This window comes from Notolabrus celidotus, chromosome 17 (genome assembly GCF_009762535.1).
Source record: "Notolabrus celidotus isolate fNotCel1 chromosome 17, fNotCel1.pri, whole genome shotgun sequence".
In the NCBI taxonomy this organism is placed as follows: Eukaryota; Metazoa; Chordata; class Actinopteri; order Labriformes; family Labridae; genus Notolabrus; species Notolabrus celidotus.
This window is the reverse complement of record NC_048288.1, coordinates 23,819,375-23,842,682: the sequence shown is the minus strand read 5'-3', so window position 1 is coordinate 23,842,682 and position 23,308 is coordinate 23,819,375. Positions and strand designations below refer to the sequence as shown.

Sequence of the window (23,308 nt, the reverse complement as noted above, 5' to 3'; positions counted from 1 at the left end):
TGATGGATCAATAAACAAATTAAGAATAAAGCCTTAAAGTCAACACTCAGGGAATAGTTCGTCATAAATCCACATAACAAATTGAACAAATCCCCTAAGAGTCAAATTTCCGCTCATTCTTTTAACTTAACATTTTTATAAACTCCTACATGGACGTCTGTCATTCTCTCTAATGCTTTCCTAAACCCACATACGGTAACATCTCAAAAGGTTGTGAGTCAATTACTTCTCCCGCAAGACTGTTTTGTTGTTTTAGTGGCTCCATTCAAAGCAGGAGAACCCGGGGACTCCAGAGCAAACTGCGATGCTGATAATTGACTTGTGACGAATACCTCTGTTTGTTCTGAGCCGTCTCCGGGTGACCGAGAACCGGCGCTGAGCCGCATGAGAGGGCTGTTTTGTTTTGCTGTGTACCGTGGTCAGGCAATAAAGCTGGAATGAAAGAAGTGGTCTCTTTTCTGGGATCGCGAACTCCCCCCTAAACTCCCATTAAGCCAGTCGTGCACAATGGCGGTGGCAGAGGGGACCAGAGTCCCCGTGGAGAGTCGGCTCTTCATCGATCAATGTGTTTATTTAAGCAGGAAGCATCTTCTCTGAAGAAGGAAGGGGTCTCTCACTTTTGAATGAGTTAAGAACAGAGGGAAATGAGCTTCTCAAAGGTCAGGAAAGTCTTCTTCTGATCCTGGATCAGCAGACCTGAAGCTTAAACTGGAAGGTTACAGAAACTCTAAGGAAGTCTGTTAGTAAGCTTTGTTAGATTAATTCAAACTTAGGATGCTGAAACTCTTTGCACTCTTCTATATGAGATCCTGGGTAAAGTAATCACCCACAAGAGGGGACCCAGCCCCTCCCCCCTGACCCTGAGGCTGTAATATTGAATGGCACATTGGTACCTACCCCACCAGAATTCATAAACTAAACGATTAGCCTCTGTCTGTAATTGCGTGCTCCTTTGCCTAATAGAGGAGGTGAGGTTAGGAAGGAAAAAAACAAAGGACAGTTAATTTGTGATTTCCTCTGCTCATTTGAAGGCAAATTAAGTGTCAAACAGCTAATACAGAGCATATTTCATTTTATGAGCTTTTAATTTAATTCTACCGCCTCATATCGGTGGAGCCCGTTAGCTGCGCCGCTAACGCCCGCTCCTCGTCTGAAAACGGGGGCCATAAATAAACATGTTTCAATTAAGCCCTTCACTGTAATAGGATATGATTCTGCTCATTTGCCACGTATGGATGGTAGATGTGTCATTGCAGCGGAGAGGAAACAAGCTGCCGGGTGTTTGCCGTGTTTTTTCTCTGGCCACGGGTGCCCAGTGGTGACTGGCTTGTGTGCGTGGCGGGGGGAAGCCGGCTGGATTGATGGAACCGCCGCAGGGGCAACCCAACTGTAATTACAGGCCGTAATGAGAGGCTGCATGGGGAAGTACTGCAATAATAGTCCCTGTGTACTTAGGCATATCTTCGAGAGGGCTAATAACGATTAATTCTGCTCACCGAGGAGAACTTGTCTTAAAACAATTCAATATTTCTCCATAAGCCGCCTCTTTTCCATTTCCCTGAAGCGACAGCTGTGCGTTGACTGCCTCTATTTGCTCAGGCTCGCTACAAGCAACATTACAGAGCTGAATGCATCGCTTTAAGTCCTCAATGAGGTTTACTATTGGGCTACTGTTGTTGTTAACTTGCATGAAGTTGTATCTGGAACTGTCATTAACTCCACTTTGCCATCAGGCGGTTAAATCCAAAAATGATGAGCGCTTTATGTGAGAACATTGGTGCTGCTTTCTAATCAAGCAGAAAATAATGCTTCTCTCTTTATAAATATAACTTTGTCCCATTTTCTCTGCCCAGTTGGTTGAGGCAGACGAGCTTCCACCAAGTATTGACAATATGGGTTGTCAAAAAAATAAATATTGTTAAAATTGCTAAAAAAAATACAGTTGAGGAGTGGATTAATATTTTGTACGAGATTTTCATTATGGAAAAACTGTCATTTTCCCTCAGAGTGCAACATGGAAAGTTTTACAGGATTTGGACTAAATGGACTGAGTATGTGAAACCGCTAAGATCTGGTTTCGTTTAAAGCTATCTGTATTTTGTGACAGCCCACTCGGCTACTCTTAATTTTGTTTTATTTTTGAGAATCACAAGAGGAAGCTCCCCTGCTCTTTTGTTTATGTGTTATGGCAATAGAATGACTTAAGAACAAAAAACCTTGGAAAGGCAACATGGACAAAAAACAGTCAGACTTTATAGTATCACCTTTCCCAAACCCCAGGGAAGGTGGTGATTACACCATGGAAAATATTTGAAGGGGACTAAAGAAAGACTGTGATACTGAGATGTTAAATGCCAAAGAAATTGTATTGTATACTGTGCCATTCCAAATAAGAAGAAAAAAAAAAGGCAAAAATAAGCTTATAGCAAGACGGTATAACTAATTGGTTCATAATAAGAGGTAGTAGGAGTTCTTAATACTGGTTGCCACTCGCCATATAACAGATGGAAAACAAAGAAGAAGCAGCAACAGAAGAAGAATCAGTAACCAGCTAGCTAGCAAGCCTTTATTGCAGTGTCTGGCTTCTACTGCTGTACAAATCATGTTAGAGGAGATGACTGATAAAAGCAAGGTACTCTACCCGCACCCAAAAAAAGTTTCTTCACCAGTTGGGCCGATTTTAGGATTTGGTAAAAAAAAAAAAAAAAGGCAGCGTAAGTTGTAGTTTCAATGTTTTTTCCGCTTACTATAAGTATTGCATTAATATCTTTACAATGGATTTTTTGGGCCACAGTAACCCTCCTGTTTTGTTTGTTTCTCTGGAACAGCAATAATGTTTCTGGGTCAATTTGACCTGGGGCTTATTCAATTATTCAAAAGTGTCAGAACCCCAAAAAATCAAAATACACGTTTTTTTAAATCTAACTTTTAACTCAATTACTAACCATTTAATTCAAGATTTAGTCCATTGATGTTCTTTAATTCTCACAGATCATGGTTCAATGAGGATAACTCACATGTTTTTCATTAAGATTCATGTTAAAGCTTTTTAAATGTACATTGGAAAGCCCTAAATATAAATGCAATAGTTTTACATGACATAGTTTTTTTGTTTGTTTTATTTTAAATTTAGATTTTTTTTATGAAGTGATGTTGATAAATTAACATGACACCTCTTCTGTCACATGCTGCCCAGATTCTTATGCTGCACTTAGCTAGTTTGGAAGGGATATATTGCTTAAAATAGACTTTAAAAAGGGTCAATTTGACCCGCAACATAACAGGAGGGTTAAGGTGAAAATCTGATATCGTGACATCCCTAGCTTCCACCAACAGTTTGGTTCTCTTCAAGGTTTCTGTCTGTTTAAAGAAAGTTTTCCCTCACCACTGCATCAAACACCCACTCACCATTTGATTTATACTGGGCCTCTTTAAATTATTTCACAGAGTACAGTCTAGACCTGCTCTTCATGTTAATTGGTACAAGATGACCACTGCTGTGATTTGGTGCGATAGATATTTAATTTGATTGATTGTTGCTTCCCGGTAGAGAGAAGTTCTTCTGCATCAAACTGCAGAGATAGCGTGAACGACTGTGAGTTCACACACTTGATTTAAATAAGGCAAGCCTCTAAACAGCTGTCTTGTAATAATGACAAATAGTTTCCTTCAGCCTAGCGTGTCATATTAAACAGCTCTATGTTTAATGGTTTGGATAAATAGGCCATAAGTAGCAAAGCAGAGCGTGGCAGTGTCTCCGCTGACAGCAAACCAAGCGCAGAGATAACTCCTGTCCGGACAGAGTGACTGAAGACACCAGCGCCGCAAAACTTCTCCCACCCTTAATTCAATTCCCTAGCTCTGTGTTGTCCCTCCTCCCCCTTCCTCATTTCCTTCCTCCCCCTCCCTAACCTGTGCTCCACATCGTACCAAAGCACCCCTGACGGATAACAAGCCAGGCTGTTTGTTCGCGCCTGTGTTGCCGGCGCGTGTTCGCCCCATTATCTCCGCATAAGCTAAATGCTAAATTATATTTGCCATTTTGTTTGCAGTGACACGGGGCATCAATCACCTCCCTTTTTTATTTCCTCGCCTCTCTACCCCCTGTTTTTTTTTTCCCTCTTGTGCAGGAGATGAGGGGTTGAGAGGTAGGGTGGGCCGGAGGTGGGGAGACGAAGGGGGGGGACATAAAAAATTCATTACGCTTAGTGGCACATCAGCAAGGGAGAGATATGACTCCTGAGGAGGAGAAGAGGGGGAGTTGATAATGATGAAGAATATCAAACATAATGCGGCCCAAGTAGCTGCCCCATCCAATTTGTCCTCGTCGCGCCGTGATCGCTTCCTCCGTGTCTGAGGTAAGGAAACAAGCTCTGCAAGGACGATGAAGTGTCTGCTTGTGGCTTTTGCAGTTTGGATGCAGAGAATACAAATGATGGGGGGGGGGGTAAAATATACAAAAAGTATGAAAAAAGTGGATCAAAGGGATAAGGTTTGTGTATGGAAGTGGTCTAAAGCACTACCTTATTTTCCCTTCAACATCATGTTAAAGGTGGGAAACTTAGATGCTGGTAAATGCAGAGTCCCAGGTTGTAAGTCGTGGTAATCATATCTTTCCCAAATAATGAGAGATATTTGATTCTGAAATGAAGGAGGACTTTAGGCCATGAAGTTAGCTTTCAAACACGCCTGAGCTAATGTAAAAATAGCTAAGGAGCTAATATAACGTTAGCTTAGAAGTAAATTTTGCTTACACTAATTATCAAGAGATTTCTGCCTTATTCCAGTTTTATCTTGTAACATTACCACATGAAAATACAAGCTTTCGGTCAAGCTAACAGCAACTAAAGCTTGTATGGGGCCAGAAGCTAATGTTAGCTGTTATCTGACAGTAGCTAAAGAGTTATCAAATGTTTTGTTATTACTCAAAATATCCTAAAATTGATTGTTTAAGAATTTGTTAAATGAAATCAGTTTAAAGCAAAATTCATATTTATTGGACTCACAACCATAGACTGTATAAAATATGGATGTAGTATCCGTGACGTCACCCATCTGTTTCTGAAGCGCTGCTCTGAGGCCAATCGGCGGCGGCAGCCATATTGGTGCTGTCAAGCAGTGAGGTAAAGAGGCGGGCTTTGAGCCTCCTAGCTAACAGCTACAGTGTTCCCGCCTGTCAATCAAGTCAGCTGTGCCTCTCATTGGACAACTCGTAATCTTAATATCTTCGAAATTGCCGCGTTAGAAAAAAAATCACCCCCCATACAGTGTGTGCCGATCGAGAAATGAGCTATCCGCACTACACTTGTCTTTTACACCAGGCTGTAAACATGTTTATTTATGCTGTAAAGATCGACTAATTTGAATTGGTGTGTATGTGGTTTCTGGTAATTCCGGAGCCAGCCTCAAGCAGATCCTAGATGAACTGCAGTTTTTAGCACTTCCACATTGGACTCATATTTTTAGACGGGAGGTTGCCGCTTGCTCACAACCTGGAACTCAGAAACATGGTATAAGCATTTCAGCTTGTCACCCTGAGAATTACATTGGAGGAAAATGTCCGCGGTGTTAACATGGTCAGTAAGAGTTCCCCTGCTTCTAAGCACTTACTGTTTCTTCTAACAAGACATGACACGTGTTTTTACCTCGCTTCATATCTCATAGTGAGTAAGTGCACGTGATTGGTCGAGGCAGGTTGGTAACCTGTATACAGTCCATGTGTCAGGGGCCCATCTGCGTCTGTCAGAGATGGGTAGATGTCAGCAGAGGAATCGCTTCCGTCTCCTGACAAGGCTTGATCACTGCTCTTATGAGAATCGCACGCTCCCAGGCTCCCCCCTCGCCCCGCTCTCATTTTCCACGTCTCTGACACATGTTCATTTGCGTGTCTCTGACATGCGTATCATGTTGCGCACGTACTGGGGCCGTGGCCTTTGATCCTAGAAGGCAGAGAGAGGCACCCAGCACCCATGAGGAGGATGCTCCACGCCCACAGGCGGAAGGAAGTTTAGGAGGTTGATTTGTATTGTTGTTAGGAACCAGGAGCTCATACATAATCGGTGTGATGCACATTGCAAAGAGATGGAAAGTCAAGTACAAATACGTTGTCACATTACTCTATCAAAAATGTCAGGCTCATGTTCATTGAGCATTTATTTCTTTGACAGTGTTTAATTTAAACATCTAACCACTTATACAAATGTCTTTATTTTCAACACTCTAGTATTGAAAAATAAAGCCATGGTGGATGTGCAAAAAACTGCAGTTCCTCAGTGGCCACTTGGGTCAAGCTCAAAAAGCCAGGAGACCCATAGACTGTATAAATAATGGACGCAGTATCCATGACATCACCCATCTGTTCCTGAGCACTGTTTTGAAGCCAATTGGCAGCGGCAGCCATATTGGAAATGCGGAACTCAACCAGGCTTAGTGTGACGTAAAGAGGCGGAGTTTGAGCCTCCTAGCCAACAGCTATGTGTTCCCATCCGGGAGTGAAGTCAGCCATGTCCTTAATTGTGCAAAAACTCATAATCTTAATATTTTCTGAACCGTCACGTTAGAAAAAAATTCACCCTCCGAACAGTGTGTGCGGATAGAGAAATTAGCTATGTAGACCCAAGCCGTTTTTTTAACCAGGCTGTAAACATGTTTATTAATGCTGCAAAGATCATCTTTTTTGAATTAGTGTGAATGTGGTTTCTGGTGTTTCTGCAGCCAGCCTCAAGCGGATTCTCGATGTATTGCAATTTATAACACTTCCGCATGGGGTTCATATTTTGAGAACAGAGGTTGCCGCTTGAGGAGACTCCATTAAAGCCCATTTCAAAACGTCAATTTTTACAGCATAAACTTGTTTACAACCTGGTGCTCAATACATTATTTATTTATTAGTACAACCTGTATTCAGGCTTAGTTTTTTAATAACTCATTCATCAACAAGGCTATGGCCTGAACTCCAACTCTTGGTTACTTTAGTAGGATTTAGCATTCAGATATGGCGACTGCCATCTCTAGGCTCCAGAAATCAACAAGTGACATCACCGAGACAACATCTGCATTCGATACAGTCGTATTGTTTGGTCACGATGAAACAGACTGTCACTGATTGGAACAACTTGTAGGGTCATGGATAGAAGTGAACCAGATGACATTTAAATCATTTTGAAAGGGGGTTAGAGTTTCAATTAACTTAGCACAGAAAGAACATATGACCTTCAAAGGGCTTCATTTTACCTTAACACTGCTAATGCATTCCAGAGCCCATACTTAATCTATTTGTACTGCAGTAAAAATCTGTAATGCTTCAACTTTTACCAGTCTTTTTGTACAAGTATCTGATTTTATACTTGAGTAAAGAATGTGTGTACTTTTAATATCTCCAGCTGAGTCAGATGTGGTTTTATTACTAACGTTACATAGAGTGTGTGTATGTGTGTGCATGAGAAACTTACACATGAAGAGGGGGCACAGGGGAGGGCTCGTAGATGTAACGTCCCTGTGTGTGTCTGTCATCGATTGGCACAGGAGGATGGAAGGTCGGGAAGAACTGTGGCGCAGCTGTGTAAAATGACAAGAAGAGAAAAAATTATGCAAGGCATGATTCTTTTTACACCGAGCAAGACTCCTGGTTCCTCCAAAACATATTGTCATGCGGACTCATTCCCCTCCTCAGTTAATCTAAACAGCAGCAGTAATGAAAGGCAGTGGTTGATGGCTATCTTTCAGCAGACCCACCCAAATTAGACCTCATTAAATGTGCTCAACTAAAAGCTGTGCTGCTCTGAAATGTTAACTGAGGAAGTAAATGTCTCCAGGCTGATACAACTCAAAATAAACTGCGCTAAATAATCCCCAGAAATGGTACTTTTCTCACCGCATCAAGCATAATATGGATTTGAACAAAGGATAACATTTAAGTACAACCAAAGAAATGCACAAAATGAGAACAAAAACATCTTTTCTCGCCTCAGTGTTTTGTCACAACTGCCAGAGAGAATTGCAAGGTTTTTTTCCCCCTCGAGATAAGACATTAAAACATTTGCATAATGTGAGCTTCCAAGCCTTTCTCTATTTTTTACCCCTGAAATTGAAACTGTTTTGCTGCCACCAGACAGGATTCACATATGTTTGCACTCATCTTCCAACCTTAAATGCACTCTGCAACACAATCTTTAAAACTAAAGTTGGAATTTTGTGTTGCCACTCTGCAACTATTGTTGGACAAGCTGCAACAAGCAGAGCATGAGGGGGGAGTCTGCTCCAACTCTGCCTACCTGAGGGTCGAGTTGTGAAACACAAATGGGTTAAAACTTGTACACAAGGATAGAAATAGCAAATGAACAACACACTCAAGACAAAAAAAAGTTAATAACTTTAACAGTGAATGCTGTATGAACATGTGTATTTATTGCCTGTTACTGAGACTGATGCCAATTTGTGTATCAGCGCCCTGAGGCAAAGCATGTGTCAACATCTGCATACCTTCACGCAGCAAGTCTCTGAGGCTGTTAGCTATGTGTTTTTTGCCTGTAAATATTTAGACGTGTGTGCCAGGAGGGCAGATGGCCAACATTGGGGTACCCGACAACTCCACAAGTGTCAGTCTATGCCAGACGCAGCTGGGGAACTCAGCAGGTGTTGATCCCCCAAGCACCTCTTCGGTCCGCTTACCTCATCATTCATTTAGTCATCGGAGTGAACGCTGCCAGCTTTAACCAACTCAGAGACAAACAAGAGGAGATCAATTTGTTGTTTTAGGCAATCCTACAACATTGGTTTCCAAGTTTTAAAGATATACTTCAGGAATGAATTACCGCAATTGCAGCATTTGTGGGAGATAATTAAACATATAATTGTAAAAAATAAAGCCATAGAGGCCTAATATCCAGACTTACACTCACTAATATATTATAAATACCAAAATACTCAAGTCATGTAAATTAAATACATTTCTAAGACTTTAAGCAAAGAAAAGCTGATCTCAAACCATTCCTCTTTACCCCACACTGTTTCCGATCCTTGAGTATTAACCAAAAGTGTAACGATCAAAAGCAGCTTGCTAAAAAAAATATATAAATGCTGTAACCATTGTTAAAACGCTGTTAGCTAAGCTACTAACCTAATAATTATTTAATATATACTGTTTTAAAGTCTGGCCCAGTGTAGTAAAGGACTCCTAACCCAAAAAAGGCTGTGTACCTGGAGAGAAGCTGAGCTAGCTTAAAGCAGCTGAGCTAGCTTAAAGCAGCTGAGCTAGCGACCTCGTAAAGTGTAGGCTCAAGCGTCAGAGAGAACTTGAAACAGCTTCATTTTGTGTTTTGAATCATTCTAGTAATCTTAACTTTATATCAAAAACTAAAAAGCAACCTTAAAATGTGTAAGTAGAAACACTAAGCATATACTTGTTGCCAGCTTTCACTTACGTTACATTCTAGCTCTCATAGCTCGCTCTCAGCAGTCTAAAGTTCTTCTATGAAGCTCTATAAAAGTTTTCGCTACAGTGGTAGTTGTGATTTTATTTCTGCTCTGTAGGATAGACTCATTTGAAAAACAGGAGACAAGTCAACTTTTGGTTTGCTAATACATTTAAAGTACAGAATCAATGGATTTATAGGTCTACTCACTCGCTCAGTTTTTACAAGCTACATACATGCTGCAACAAGAAATATAACCTTGATATGCTGTGATGCTGAAATGCCACTTTTAGGTCTAAAACCATAAACTGTAAAATATGGATGCAGTATCCAGGATGTCACCCATCTGTTTCTGAAGAGCTGTTTTGAGGCCAATCGGCGGCGGCAGCCATACTGCTACTGTTGAGCGTTTGTGATGTAAAGAGGTGGGCTTTAAGGGTCCTAGCCAACAGCTACAGTGTTCTCACCTGCCAATCAAGCTGTGTCTCTCATTGGAAGACTCATAGTCTCAAAATCTCAGAAATTGCTTCGTTACAAAAAAATTCACCTCCCGTACAGTGTGTGCCGATTGAGAAATGAGCTATCCAGACAACACTTGTCTTTCGTACCAGGCTGTAAACATGTTTATTTCTGCTGTAAAGATCAGCGTTTTTGAATTGGTGTGTATGTGGTTTCCAGTACTTCCGGAACCCGCCTCAAGTGGATCCTTGATGAACTGCAGTTTTTAGCACTTCTGCAATGGACTCATAGTTTTAGACCGGAGGTTGCTGCTTGTCTAAAACACAGTGGCCGTGCTCAGATACAGAGGACCCACATGTTAGTAGGTAGGGGGCATACTCGAAAGAGTTAATACTTTATCCTGTGTTGATGCTCCATAGAAGTAGCAATTATTCTAATTCTAATATCTCTTTCTTGACGGATATCTAAGCACATCATTCGAGGTGTTGAAGCTCTCACAATAACCATGGAGAAACTCATGGACAACATGGAGCACACTGGGGAGGACTGATTGGCTTCAGGCGCAGAATTAAGTTAAATAATGCACAATTAAATGTACGTCATAAGTCCAAATTGATCTTCAAAGTCAAAGTAGCACAAATGTTCTCAAACTTATTATTTCTTCATTATGAATGTTCCCAAATACACTCTAAAACACAACTCAGAGCACCATTGGAGCAAGTTAGGATTCGCCTAAAGTGCTCAACAAGTCAAAGAAAACTTTGGCAAACTTTTAGAAATCATTGGAGGATTTTCATCCTGTTTTCACACTAGGAGAGATAAGTGGTAAAAGCCTCCTCCATGCAGCTCTGGCAAGTATCTGAGCACTCTGTCTCTGTCTGTTTGATAGTTTCCTCCTGATGACTCAGTTTTGGCTTGGCTCACCTCGGCTGATTCCAGAGCTGCTGTGGGAGGGAGGGATGAGGGGATGCTGGGATACGGAGATGGGCTTGTGGTAGACAAGGGCAGAATCTGCTTTGTTTACTCAAGTCCAACACTCCAACGCTGCTGGCCCCTTAGCTGTCAGAGTCGGAAATGGACCTTCAGATATACCAGAGTCCGTGTAGTTGGTTCTGGCTCAGGGGGAGTAAGAGTTTCATGTTCTGTAATCTTGCTGATCCCTGCTCTAACCTCTGTCCTGTTGGGCAATGAGGGATGACGGTAGAGATTACTAACTGTGAAATCATTTTAAAGACCATGCAACACATACCTACATTCCCACATCCCCCGCTCCTCATTGAATTACCCATAACCCCCCTTATGTTTTTGTCTCAGGACCTCCTCACTCAGCACAGCCCTGCACCTCCACTGGACCTTTTTTTCTTCCTCCTTCATCACTCCCCCTTTCCACCCTCCTCTCTCTTTGGCCCATGACATGCCAAGCCGTTCCGCCGAGGTTTATTTAAATCCAACTCAGAAGTTTACTTTACCCTGGCCCTATCTAAATAAAAGCCTGCCACCTCTTTTACGCCAGCGCGGCTCTCCATTAGCAATCCAAACAGCGCTGTGTGTCACTGGAGGGAACGTATACAGTCGCAAAGAACAGAAAGAAAAGGAGATACACCAGCCTGCAATCCATCTCAAGTGTTTCCTGTGGGGACTCTTTACTGTTTACGCCACGGCTAAATTGCCCCTGCTCTTCTGGATATTCAGCGAGACTCTCTAATACAGAGTACAGCTGGAGGGCAGATATGAGCCAGTGCACGTGTCACAGTTTTCACCTTCCCATTGAAAACCACACACCACAGCAGCTTCAGCATTCCTAAGGAGAGTGTAATGACGAGGTTTTATCCCAGTTGAACACAGTGAACCACAAGTGGCGAAGTGAGAAGGGTTAAAAAAGGACTAAACTACCAAAAAACTCAGAGTCAGTAATCCAGAATCAGAGTCTGCACACTGTTTTATGATGTTTCTGTGGAGCTATCCAACGACTAACTTTTCTTCTAGTTCACAAGCCTTTCATAAAGTCCTCAGAACTTGTTCCAAACATTTTAATGACCCAATTGCAAGTTTCAGAGCAGCAATATTTATTTAAGGTTTGAATTTTTCCCTCTTTTTAATCTTCAAAAAAAGGGATGGAAGTCATTAAGACATGATTACAAATGGGTCTTAATGAAAGGGCAATTAGAGGCAAACTTTGACCAGGCTCATTAATTCTAATTCAACACAAACACACCGTGCTCGAGACCAAAAGCCAGCTTCCCCTTCATTAAAGAAAGGATGGTAATTGCCTTGTCCTTTATTGGACACTTGAATAATTTCAAAAGAAAGGGGAGGACAAGGGGAGGATAAAGCCTAAAGCACATCATTTGAAATATCCTTATTGGTTAATCTCCTTTCAAAATGGAAGTTTTTACCACAAAGGATCTTCTCCAGGCTTTGAGATGTGATACTTTGGGAGTATTTGAGCTGTCACTCATAATTCTGATGTGGTTTTTGATAATACACAAACAATTCCAATCCTCTCTCTTTTGTTGTCAACTCAGCATTGTGAGTTTATTGTCTCGTCCGATAAACCTGCGCTCCTCCTCTCCTCTGGCGAGGGTTCACTGACTTGGCTCTAACAGAGTGTCACCCACAGCTGGGGACGAAACGCTCCTCCATAAACACTTCTCATCGACGCTCCGCCGCAAGAGCACAAAGAGCCAGTGACAGATTGTCATAAGCGACTAAGGCGGAGTGAGGAAAGGGGCTGCTGGGGCCCGCTCCAGAGGTTTGTGAATTGCTAATGTGGAACATATGAAGCCTGTGCCGGGGCTGTGACTGCCAGATTTCATTATGCCACCTCTCTCCCCAACGCATGATCTCACTGTTCAGGCACGCTCGTCTGCAGCGGGGCCCGCAGTTTCACCAGAACTCTGCAATACTTCGCAGACTGAGGAGAAGGATGCTCCTGACTTTGTCTGTTTGCATGTTTGTGCAACTTGTGTCTTTCCTTAGTAGGAGTGAACACAAGCAGAGGTACATGACTTTTCTGTGCAACAAAAGCACAACACAGTCTTTGGCAGATTTCACTGCTGCTCTTTTGTGTTACTTCTGTAATGTTACCTTGGGATACTTGGAATTGTGGTTTCCCAACGATTTCACTGGATGACACTATACTTTGCGAATGTGGAAAGGTTAGGAGAAAAAATCTTTATTTTTTCATCATTGAAATGTTTTCTACCTGTTGAAGCCCTCCTTGTCCTGAGTTCTTGTCACCACTGGGAGCATCACTTGATTGAGGATATCTGTCTGGATACCCTTCCCCTAAAATCTTAAGTATTTTGTTATAGAGCCTCAAACATGTTGCAAGATGAAGAGTGCAGTGGTGTAACATAAAGGGGCTCTGTACTGTTTGCAGTTTTTGATCGGAGGACATTACTCCCAACAATAAAATACCAAAACATGCTTGCCTTATTTTGATAGTACACTTAACCCTATTTTTAATTTTAATAAAAGGAAGAAAAAAACATTATGAGACAGTGCAAACTGACAGCCTCTGTTATCAATTTGCACGACTAGCATTTTTCAACAAAGCAGCAAAGCTTGACAGAACACCAGTCACATGATATAAAAGTCAACACCCTGGTTGCCCACTTTTCCTTAACACAGTATTCCCTGTTCAGTTACCCTGACTTCACACAGGACATTTTTGTCTGGAAGGACAAGTTTTGAGCATGTTTGAAAACACTGTTACAGTTGTGGTCTGCAACTTTACTAATTAAAAAATATGTATCGCACATTTTAAAACCTTGAAACACTTGCTCTATCGTTACAGTCTGATTTATGAAGAATTTGATGCTTTTTGAGTGGATTTTGATCACTTTATGTCTCCTTATCTTGCACAGACAAAAATGCAACCATGGACTGTTACTTTTGGCTATAAAAAAATGACATTTTATTTGTTCCCTTCTTTTTTTAAGTGGTGTATGTAACATGATGACTTGCTACAATTCACATCAACATACTTTTCAAATGTCCACGAGGTTGCGTGAAGCTCTACAAAAAAGAGAATGACTTTAAAAAGGTCTTCAGAGAAAAATGAGTCCTTCCTTAAAAAGAAACTGTAATGTGCAACATTACAGCCGAGGGAATTTTCCCTTTTATAAACACAGATACGGCCCATCAGCTAAAAGGACTGCATGGCTATGAGAATTCAGTATATGCTTGGACTCTTTGACTTGTTGTCCTCGGCTCTTCTGAAATATCCGTCCTCCAAAAGTGTGATTCTGACGTTCCCTCTCTTCGCCGGTGACAGAAGAACCTCACTGCAGATCATCAGCAGAAGTAGTTTAGAAGCTGGCTCTCTTTTGAAGGCGAACTCTCCCTCTGATCAATCCCTTCTCACCCCCGTCTCTCTTCTTGTTTGCTTACACTGAGACCTCAAGCTGTTTGGACATGTAAATAACACTTTCGGGGAGTGTTTAGCTAAGCTCAATGGGAGTTGCTGTTGACTTTTGGAGCGCTTTGCTTAATTATGGGTCCCAGATTGTTTCAGGTCTAATGGCCTAATTACCGCTGTATAAATTAGCCTAATGTTCTCGCTGTGCAGAGCTTTCCATACTGTATGGGCATGAGAACAGAGAAGGCCTTTTATACTGCAAAGAGCAACAATAAGAAGCGGAGAGAAGAAAGCAAGCAGAGAGGTTAAATAACAGAAGAATGTTAAGTGTTGCCTTGCCAATCTCTCTGCCATTCATCATAAAGGCAAGGCTGGCAGATCACACTCAGCCCTTCCTCTGTAAATCAATAGATTTTTTTTTATCTCTTCCGCTGTGTTTTTCTCTTTCCTTGTCTTGCTCTCTCTCTCTCTCTCTCTTCTCTCTCGCTCAATTGCTCTCACACCCTTGAACACAAACTCTCTCTGTGGGTAAATGTAATTAACATGGTGGAAAAGAAAAACAGAAAGTGAGTGGTAAAAAGAGAAACGTCAGCTATGCGCGATAAGAGGCTCCCTGTTCAAGTATACATTCCATCGCTACTCGCTGTCAGAAGTAATTTGTTTGTCTAGACTGAACAAGTCGGTCAATGCCCGTCTCTTTTTCCTTTTCTTCATGGTGCTACAAGTCTGAGCATATTTGCTCTGGGACTTAATGCTAAGGCTGCTTATCTCTTTGTGCAAATATTTATAAAAGTTACTGAAAGGGTAATACTTCAGTCAACCAGTGTTCTTTATGCTCATAAATCATCTACAAAGAAACACAATAAATCTCTGCAACATTTACAAAAGTTCAGATTTAACATCCTGGAGTTTTGTTTTATTGTGTAGCAAATTTAATTGAAATATGTCAGTAATGTTCTTTTTTTGGTGCTTTAAGTTGTAGCACAATACTTCACATATCTACATAAATGTTAGTATTACAGTAGATGTAATCAGTAGAGACAGAAAGGGTAAGTAAATATGCATTTATACTTCATGCCCCCCTCGTATAAGTCAGTTCTCCAGCAGGGCCACCCCATTCAAAATAGTCCGTACACGCCCCTGCTCATTCCTCCATAAGTCACACAAACGTCTTAATGGAAATCCAGCATCTGTAAGACATTTACTGAGCCGAGTCAATCTTAACAAATTGCAAAGCAGCACGAGGACCCTCGCCCTGCTCCAGAGTGGAGCTAAGCACGCACACTGCTCTTCCTGCTCTTCCAGGGGCCCCACCAAACCCCTACGATGCCTGTTTTTTTTTATTCTTCCTTTCCCCGCCTCCCTTTCCACTCTGTATCCCAGTGTGAGTCGGGGAGTGAAGGTTATTTCACGAGGCCTCTGTAGAGCGCCAATCTATCTCCTACATTTGGTGAATTTCTCCAGATTGGGATAAGCTGGGGAGCAGAACAAAGCGTTATGGGTTGGCAATCCCTCCCCTCGCTACAACACCCGCCGTACCCCACCTTCCAGCCTCCTCTCCCTCCCCACCCAGCTGGGGAGAGATTTACACAGCAGTTTAGTAGCTGAAACACTGCACTACACCTCTTTCCTTTTCCCTCTCTTTAGCTCTCACATCTGTCTATCTCCTCCTCTCGGAACGATGATCCCTCTCAGAGAGAAGGGAGTTGATTTAAACCTCACGCTAACTCACCAGGACTTTGTTACATTTATTTGACTTCAGCTCCCACAGTGTGGGTTATTCAGCTCAAATACATTGACTGCTTCAGGGTTTGAGATCACGACTTAGGAGCTGAGGTCATTGATGATATGAAAAGATTGGTCCACAGTCTGTTTTCTGGTATCCTGTAAATGCCTGTATATGAGGACTACATAGTGTTGGACAGTACAGGCTAAACAAGTAGCAGCTTTGATGTTTGTGTAAACTTGTGTTTCCAAGCATTTGAGGGTTCAGTGGAAATATATTTAAGCAAATTATTGTGTTAAAGGTGATTAATGCAGGTTTAGTAAAGGTGATTAACCAATGTTTAAAATCAGGGGAACCAGTTAGCTGGATATAAACCTTGAATGCTAAGTGTGTTTTTTTCCAAAATGGTGGCTTTTGGGCAAAGTGAGGATGGATAAATTAAGCCAGATATTCAAGTTACACAACCATAAGGCAATCGAGTTAAGTAGTGTAGTCAAAATGATTTGCTCACAGCTTCAGTAGACATATCTACTAGCTTAAAAACAGAGCGTTTCCAATGAAAATACTAAAATAATCACATTTACTCTGAAGTAAATTGGTTTACTGTAAAAAATTGCGTTAGCTCCAATGTTGTGAGCTACATTAGCAGCACTACTGTAGTTTAGCTAGCTACAATTAGGGATGCACCAATCCAATCCTGGTATCGGATATCGGCTAGATCGGACTCAAAAAGCTAGATCGGATATCTGTGACAAGGGGCCGATATATAGTGCCGATCCATATGGCAGATCTATTCATCTCAGTTCTACGCTTTTCTGTGTTTACAACAGCCATGTGCGTCTCCTACGTCATCAGCGCAGAATGGTCTGTGCATTTTTGCCCAGTGGAGCATCATGGAGGATAACTACAAAGGCTCTGCAGTTTAGGTGCATGCTTCTTTTGCAAACAACGCTACCGGAAACTTGCAACATGTGCAGCGGTAATGTTTCAACGGATAGCAGTCACTCTGAAAAATATAATGGTAGCCCAAAGGAAGAAGTTTACGTCAGCTGTAGCCGACTGCAAAGAAGGAAGAAACCTTCTATTAATGGATTCAAAGTGTGAAAAACAGACAGGTTATTGGATTTAATTGTTCCTGATCCTTGAAATTAAGGGATACCAGACTCTGGTTTAGCACTTGGAACCATGGTACAGTTCACCATCAAGTCAAAAAAGCCTGAAGTTGCCAAAACATGATTCTATCCTCACATTAAGGAATAGAGATTGTTAAATCAATACCAGGATTGGATCGGCTAGTATCGGTATCGGCAGATACCAAAGCCCAGGTATCAATATCGGTATCGGGACCTAAAAAGTAGGATCGGTGCATCCCTAGTATTTAGTCAAGCTTCATTTAACTGTAGGGTAAACATAATCAAGTTTTAATGACAAATCTTTACATAGTCCTTTTCACACATGTGCACCTGAAGATTTCAATATAATTTCCCGACAGCCTTAATAGTTACTGACGCGTTTACACGTCAGCTCTGCCCGACTTCCTGCAGAAATTTGATCAAGAATCCAGCAGGAAAAAGTCCAAATAACACTGGGACACATGCATCTGAAATGTCCCTGAAATTCTCAGACGTGTAGTGCACGTGTGAAAAGGGCTTATGATTCAAGGTCACGCCAATGACAGTATTCATGATTGCCGCAGCTCTATCAGACTCCTCTGTGACACACTGACCCTGAACCCCTCACAGCTCCTCGCGTGGCCCCTGAGCAGGTGATACTGAAGCTGCATGGCTGTGGCTGCATGATAGTGACTGTGAGGTTGATACACCTGCGTTATAATAGCACACAGGCTGGACACTGCAGAGGGGAAACTAGAAGGCATCTCATTTTTGAAACATGCTGTTGTGCAACTGCTGGTCATTGTAATGCAAGTTTGTTAACATTGCAAATTCCAGGTAGGGTTAGCTTTCAGTTCTGTTTGTGTGCTAATAGTCAATCACAGGGGCAACATTATAACCAGAAAAAAATGTATGTTTGCATCGAAATGAGGTTAAAAAAAGGCAAAGGTGGGAACTTCCCCTTATGGTATATTCAAGGGCATTGGGATACCCAAGAATCCAGAGAGAACCAAAGCATAAAAAACAGCTTTTTAATGAGAGAAGTCATTAATAAGAGCTCGTGTGTTGCATTAGTAAGCTTGCAATTTCTCATCCAACTCTGGACTCTCAATTATGGAAAATCTTTGAAATCACGATACAGCTGAGTTCATAATTGGCACCACAATGATCTGGATGATCTTTCTTAACCAAGCCTCTGCAAGATCGTTTTCATCTGTTCAAATTAAACAAACCAGCGGCTGATTCAAAGGTAGAAGCCCAATCCAGAAATAAGGTATTCTTTGGAAGAAGTTCATGCATACATACTTTTCCAAATGCTTAACATGTAAAACCACCAGAGCAGACCTTTGATACATTTCAGGATTAAACTGTACCGTATTTCCTCCTGTGCTGGAAGTCTATTCCCCCTTTTTTCCACACACCCAAACAGACATTAGACATAGTCTGTGTAGGCCTCCAGAGGAACGTGGCCATTATTTGGCCTAATGGAGGAAACTGTGTGTCACAGAGCAAACACAAAGCCCACTGTCACAGCAATCAGACAAATGGCTGCTGGGCTCCACAGGGCCAGACAGAGGTCGACACTTCTGCACCAATTAAGCCCTATAAGAGCAGCAACATCTGGAACTCTGGTTCTCCCTTTTTTCCACTCTCTCTGCTCTTTTTGTTAGAGTCACCTTAGCCTCTCTTTCACCCTCTCTTCTTTGCATCGTCTTCCTAATTCTTCCAGTTAATCCTGCTCTCGCTCTATCTCTCTTTCTTTGCCTCTCTCATTATTCTAAGCGCATCCTCCTGATCTCTCCCCTTTCCCTCCTCGCAGCATCCCAAAACAAGGACAAACTTGTAATCCATTTACTGCACCCCTGTCAACAGATTCCACCCAAATAATCCTTAAAGACTTACAACCAGGCCTAGGTACTATCAAGGGAAGAGGCAGAATGCACAGGGGAAAGCAAGAGGAAGCCACAGAGAAAGAAGGAAGAGAAAGAGTGAGGCAACAGACGGAGGGAACTTGTGTCACAGTGATTTGAGTCTTTGTCACGCAGGTGGCGCCCAGGGGTTCCCTCAGCCTGGGCAGAGAGACAAACTGGGGCCCATGTAAACCTTAAAGAGGATTAACCCTGCCGGAGCGCTTTAATGAGACCTGAAAGTGCCGGGCACCGGAGAGCCCCGCTGATTGAGCCGCGCTCGAGTCTGCTCCCAACGGTCCACCGGCCCAGTGGCCCAGCAGCGCTGCCGCAGCCCCCATGGCCTACAGCTGCCCGCTCACACTGAGCCACATCAAAGCAGCCTGTCTGGGAGAACCCCAAGATGGGAGGAATAGGAGAGGAGGGGGGAGTTTGTGAGTGAAGGAGAGGAGGGTGCCTGGATGGAGGAATCCCTTATCTCCTCCTGAGAGGATGCTGCTCTGTGGTGCGAGATTGTCTGGAGCTGCCACCTGTCCCAGGCATCTTTAAAGGCAACACTAAAGCCTGTGATGGGCCTGACCTCCTTGAGCTCCCATTCTTTTATGTCTCTCTTCATTTTCTGCTTTGTTACACCCCCTCCTCCTTCTTCTTCTCTCTTCTTCCTACCCTTCTGTCTCACTTATACCCTCAGACTCTGACTCCCTTCTTCTTTCTCTTCTCTCCAGCGATATCTACCAGGCTGCTGGAAACATTTTAATTACACTGTGTTCACCAGCCTCCTCTCTGTGTAGAACAATATATACTCACGACCCTCCAGAGACGAGAGCAAGATACGGGTTGTTGGCTGAAGGGTTGAGGGCGCTTATCTTCCTAACTGTGAGAGGAATGCAAATAAAAAGCAAGGGGCGATGAGATTTGGATGCACAAGAACCAAGGATGAAGGAAGGCATGAAACAGCTCTGACTCTCCCATCGCACACAGAGGTGATTATCCTACTGGAGACAACAGGATAACTTATGGAGGAGAGAAAACGCTTGGAGAAGGCCCCGTGAGCATTTAGTCTTGTTGTTTTTATGCTATAGAGCTTAATGTTTTTGTTGTTTCCTGCGGTTGATTCTTCTTTTGGATGTACAGGATGAAGAAAATCTTGAATTTAAGCCCTCACAACATCAGCAACTCACAATTGTTTCTTCTTTCCTCCGTGGCTTCACTGATTAACCAATCTCATCTGAAAAGAAGTAAAAACACGCTGACAGATGTTGTGACAATGATACCAAGAAATGCTGAGTATTCTTCTTTGAACATCTTAAGTTCTCTGGAAATTCTTCTTAGCCCCTTCACATTTAATCTCGTCATTGTTAATAAGAAGTAGCCGGCCTCATCCCGCTCGTATCAGCTTTGTGGTGAGAGCACCACATGACCTTAAGATGGTATGAGAGTGCATTCTCGAAGCACTACAAACCCTCTTAAATCATCAAGAGCTACAAAGGGGCACATGCATGTGAGGATATGGCCTATCTTACAGCATGAGATGCCTCTAATAAGCTGTATAAAAGGGGATCATCTGATTATCCCTGGTGCGCTGGACCAGGGGGCCACAGCCGAGCACGGGCCCATGTTGTTCTTTCTTGATGAAAGGCTCTGGATGGAAGGGATCCCTCTCCATTGCCTGCAGTGTGCCCCAGGCTTCTCTGAGCCGGCACACCGCTGGGGGACTACACCGTGCCACCGCGCTCAAAAAGCCAATATTGAAACAATCACAAAGACAAACACTTACCCTTGAAACAGGCATGAAACAGGCACGTGTCTTCACACCCCAGGCTCTTCTCTGTACTCCGAAGTTCTTTGGGGGGAGGATGTTTGAACCACTATCCAAGCCAGTACTTGTCATGTTTAAACCAACAAGAGGCTAGAAAGTTTGTTCTTGCAAGTTCATAGGAGTGCTCTGTCTGTATTCCTTTTCCACCTACACACATTTTATGGCGTCTCTTTCTTGCTCCCTTTGGCATGACTTTCTCTTCCAAGACATATGGAAAGGTCCATTTGAACTGAAAGAGCGAGCACTGTAATTAAGTGCAGAGGTCTTGCTCAATTGTTGTGCCGATCACGTTCAGTTTAGTGACAGCTAGCTCATTCAGTTCAGTGGTCAGCTGCATTTTGATATCAAGGCAGACGGACTAACTCAGCCTGCTACGGCCCAGTAGGCCTGAGATCAGCTTGGCGCAGCAGTTTAGAGTTTAACCCCAGTTACTGGACATCCACCACCCCCATCACATCACGAAACCCCAAGACTACAGCTCAGTGTTCATGCAAGGACACAGGCACAGTATGAACCAGGAAGTGGTCACCTTTGGCCAGGCTCAGAGAGCACAGTGGCTGTGATATAGCCAGGAGATCCACCTCCACTACATCCAGCTTAGCCAGCTTGGTTTGTGAGATCAGTCAAGGACAGCAAGGATTTGGTGTGAGGATTAGGCCCTGACAGCCAGATATCAGCAAGATTTTTATAAAGAGCAAACCCAAGAACGGTTGGACTTATACGCAGACGTCATGCCCTGTGAGGCACTATCTTATCTCCCTAATGCAATTATTATTAGCCTCTTTCACATATGCACTCTGACCCTGACATTTTCCAAAGTTGCTTTTTCACATGTCCTTCACAGCATGAGGTCTCCCTGTCGGACAAGGGGGGTGGTGGCGGTTGAAGGAGCATCAAATGCATGCTCCCAAAGCAACAGTGCCAACAAAGAGCTCAGCTATGATGATAGTTTTTATGCATTTATATCCCTGCAACATAAAAGTAGACATGTACACACATATTTGCTGATCTCATCTTGAAAATGAACTTCCTTCTTCAACATCAGATGTTTGAATTCATGGATTTTCCCAAACATACAGTATGTCGCTACATTCTCATATCTACTCTCCCCATCTTTGACCCAAATTTTACAAAGAGGCTGGCAAGAAAAAGTCGAAGTCTGGTGAGAATTTAAGCTCTTGGACTTCACACATGCAGTTCAAACTGAAAATTTCAGCAAGTGTTGTGCATGTGCAAATACACCTATTGATACTGACTAATCAATGCATACGTCATTTTTAAAGCATGTGCCTTCATTGTTAGTAGAAAATGAACGTGCACCTATCTTTGCAACCGTTACCCTTTTATTGGTTTTAATTGAGGTGCTAGCTGCTGCATTGGTGGGTCGACAGATTTGCCATCACAAGCTCTATTCTTGATTCCTGTCACACTCAACCCCCCATAAATAGTGAAGAGACAGAATACATTCTTCTTTCATTGCTCCTTAATTTGCATCCAGATTATTCACCTCTTAACCACTAAAGGTAGGTGTGAAATGCTCTAACTGCCCTTGAAACCTGCAAATTAGACCAGAGTCTTTAAATAGGTATGTTTTGTGTGGTATCAGTCACTGACTAAATCATAGATACAGTACTGCCACAAACCGATTCCATTCTTGAGCCAAAATACTTAAGCATTGTTTCAAAAGCATGACGAATCTACTGTCCTTATTTGCCTTTCTTTCACCAAACAGTCTGGGGCCTTTCAGTTTTAACATTCTCAAGAAAGCCATTGAAAATGTGCTCTAAGTCCCTTTGAGGGTGTGTTTAGGCTGGCAAAGAAGGGCAAGTGTTTAAGAAAGCCACACTTTAAAGAAGAAGATCCCCTTGGAGGAGGCAGAGATGCTTCGCCAGCAAGTGGGCTCACTGTTGCTGCAGGACTGCTGACCGGCTAATCAGCACACAATGTAAACAGATGTCGGCACCGCGCATCCCTTTCACACTTCTACACAATTAAGATCTTAAAAGAAAGACTTCTCCCTCATTAATCCTCATCTCAATCCTTTCTCCTTATCCTGCAGCAAAGCCTCATGTATTAGTGTTGTGGTAAGAAGGATGTGGACTCTTATCCAGTGTTTGCCCAAGAAAAGCGGCTAAGACGAAGGCATCATCACGATTAGCTAATGCTAACAATAGGGGGAATGTTTCCTTAGTGCCTCCTCTTTTCTGTGCTGAAGTGGGAGTAAAAACCAGAGTAAACACAGTCTTAGGCCGCAGACGTGCAGGGAGTAGGGGATCACAAGTCTTGGTGAATAGCAGAGATTTACCCCAAGCACAGACCCCTGAAGATAAACCTCCCCGGCTCTCTGCTTGTTGTTCAACTCCCACGCCTCCCAGAGCTTCTCCGCCACGCTAACGACCCAAAGACCAGGTGTGGGGAGGCTGCAGGTGTTGTCGCATTTAGGCACATTAGGCACTGACACACACCAGCGCTAAGAGTAATCGGATTTACCTGGCTGTCTGCTGCGTTG

The 23,308-nt window shown here is 42.7% G+C and overlaps 1 protein-coding gene across 1 annotated transcript in view; it reads right to left on the bottom strand.

Annotated features, from left to right (window-relative positions):
• The window catches only part of gli3 (GLI family zinc finger 3), a 123,778-nt gene that overhangs the window by 49,411 nt on the left and 51,059 nt on the right, over positions 1-23,308 (bottom strand). The window contains exon 4 of the mRNA XM_034707040.1: positions 7,452-7,557. Within this exon, the coding sequence (XP_034562931.1) occupies positions 7,452-7,557 (106 nt within the window). The remainder of the gene's footprint in view (positions 1-7,451; positions 7,558-23,308) is intronic.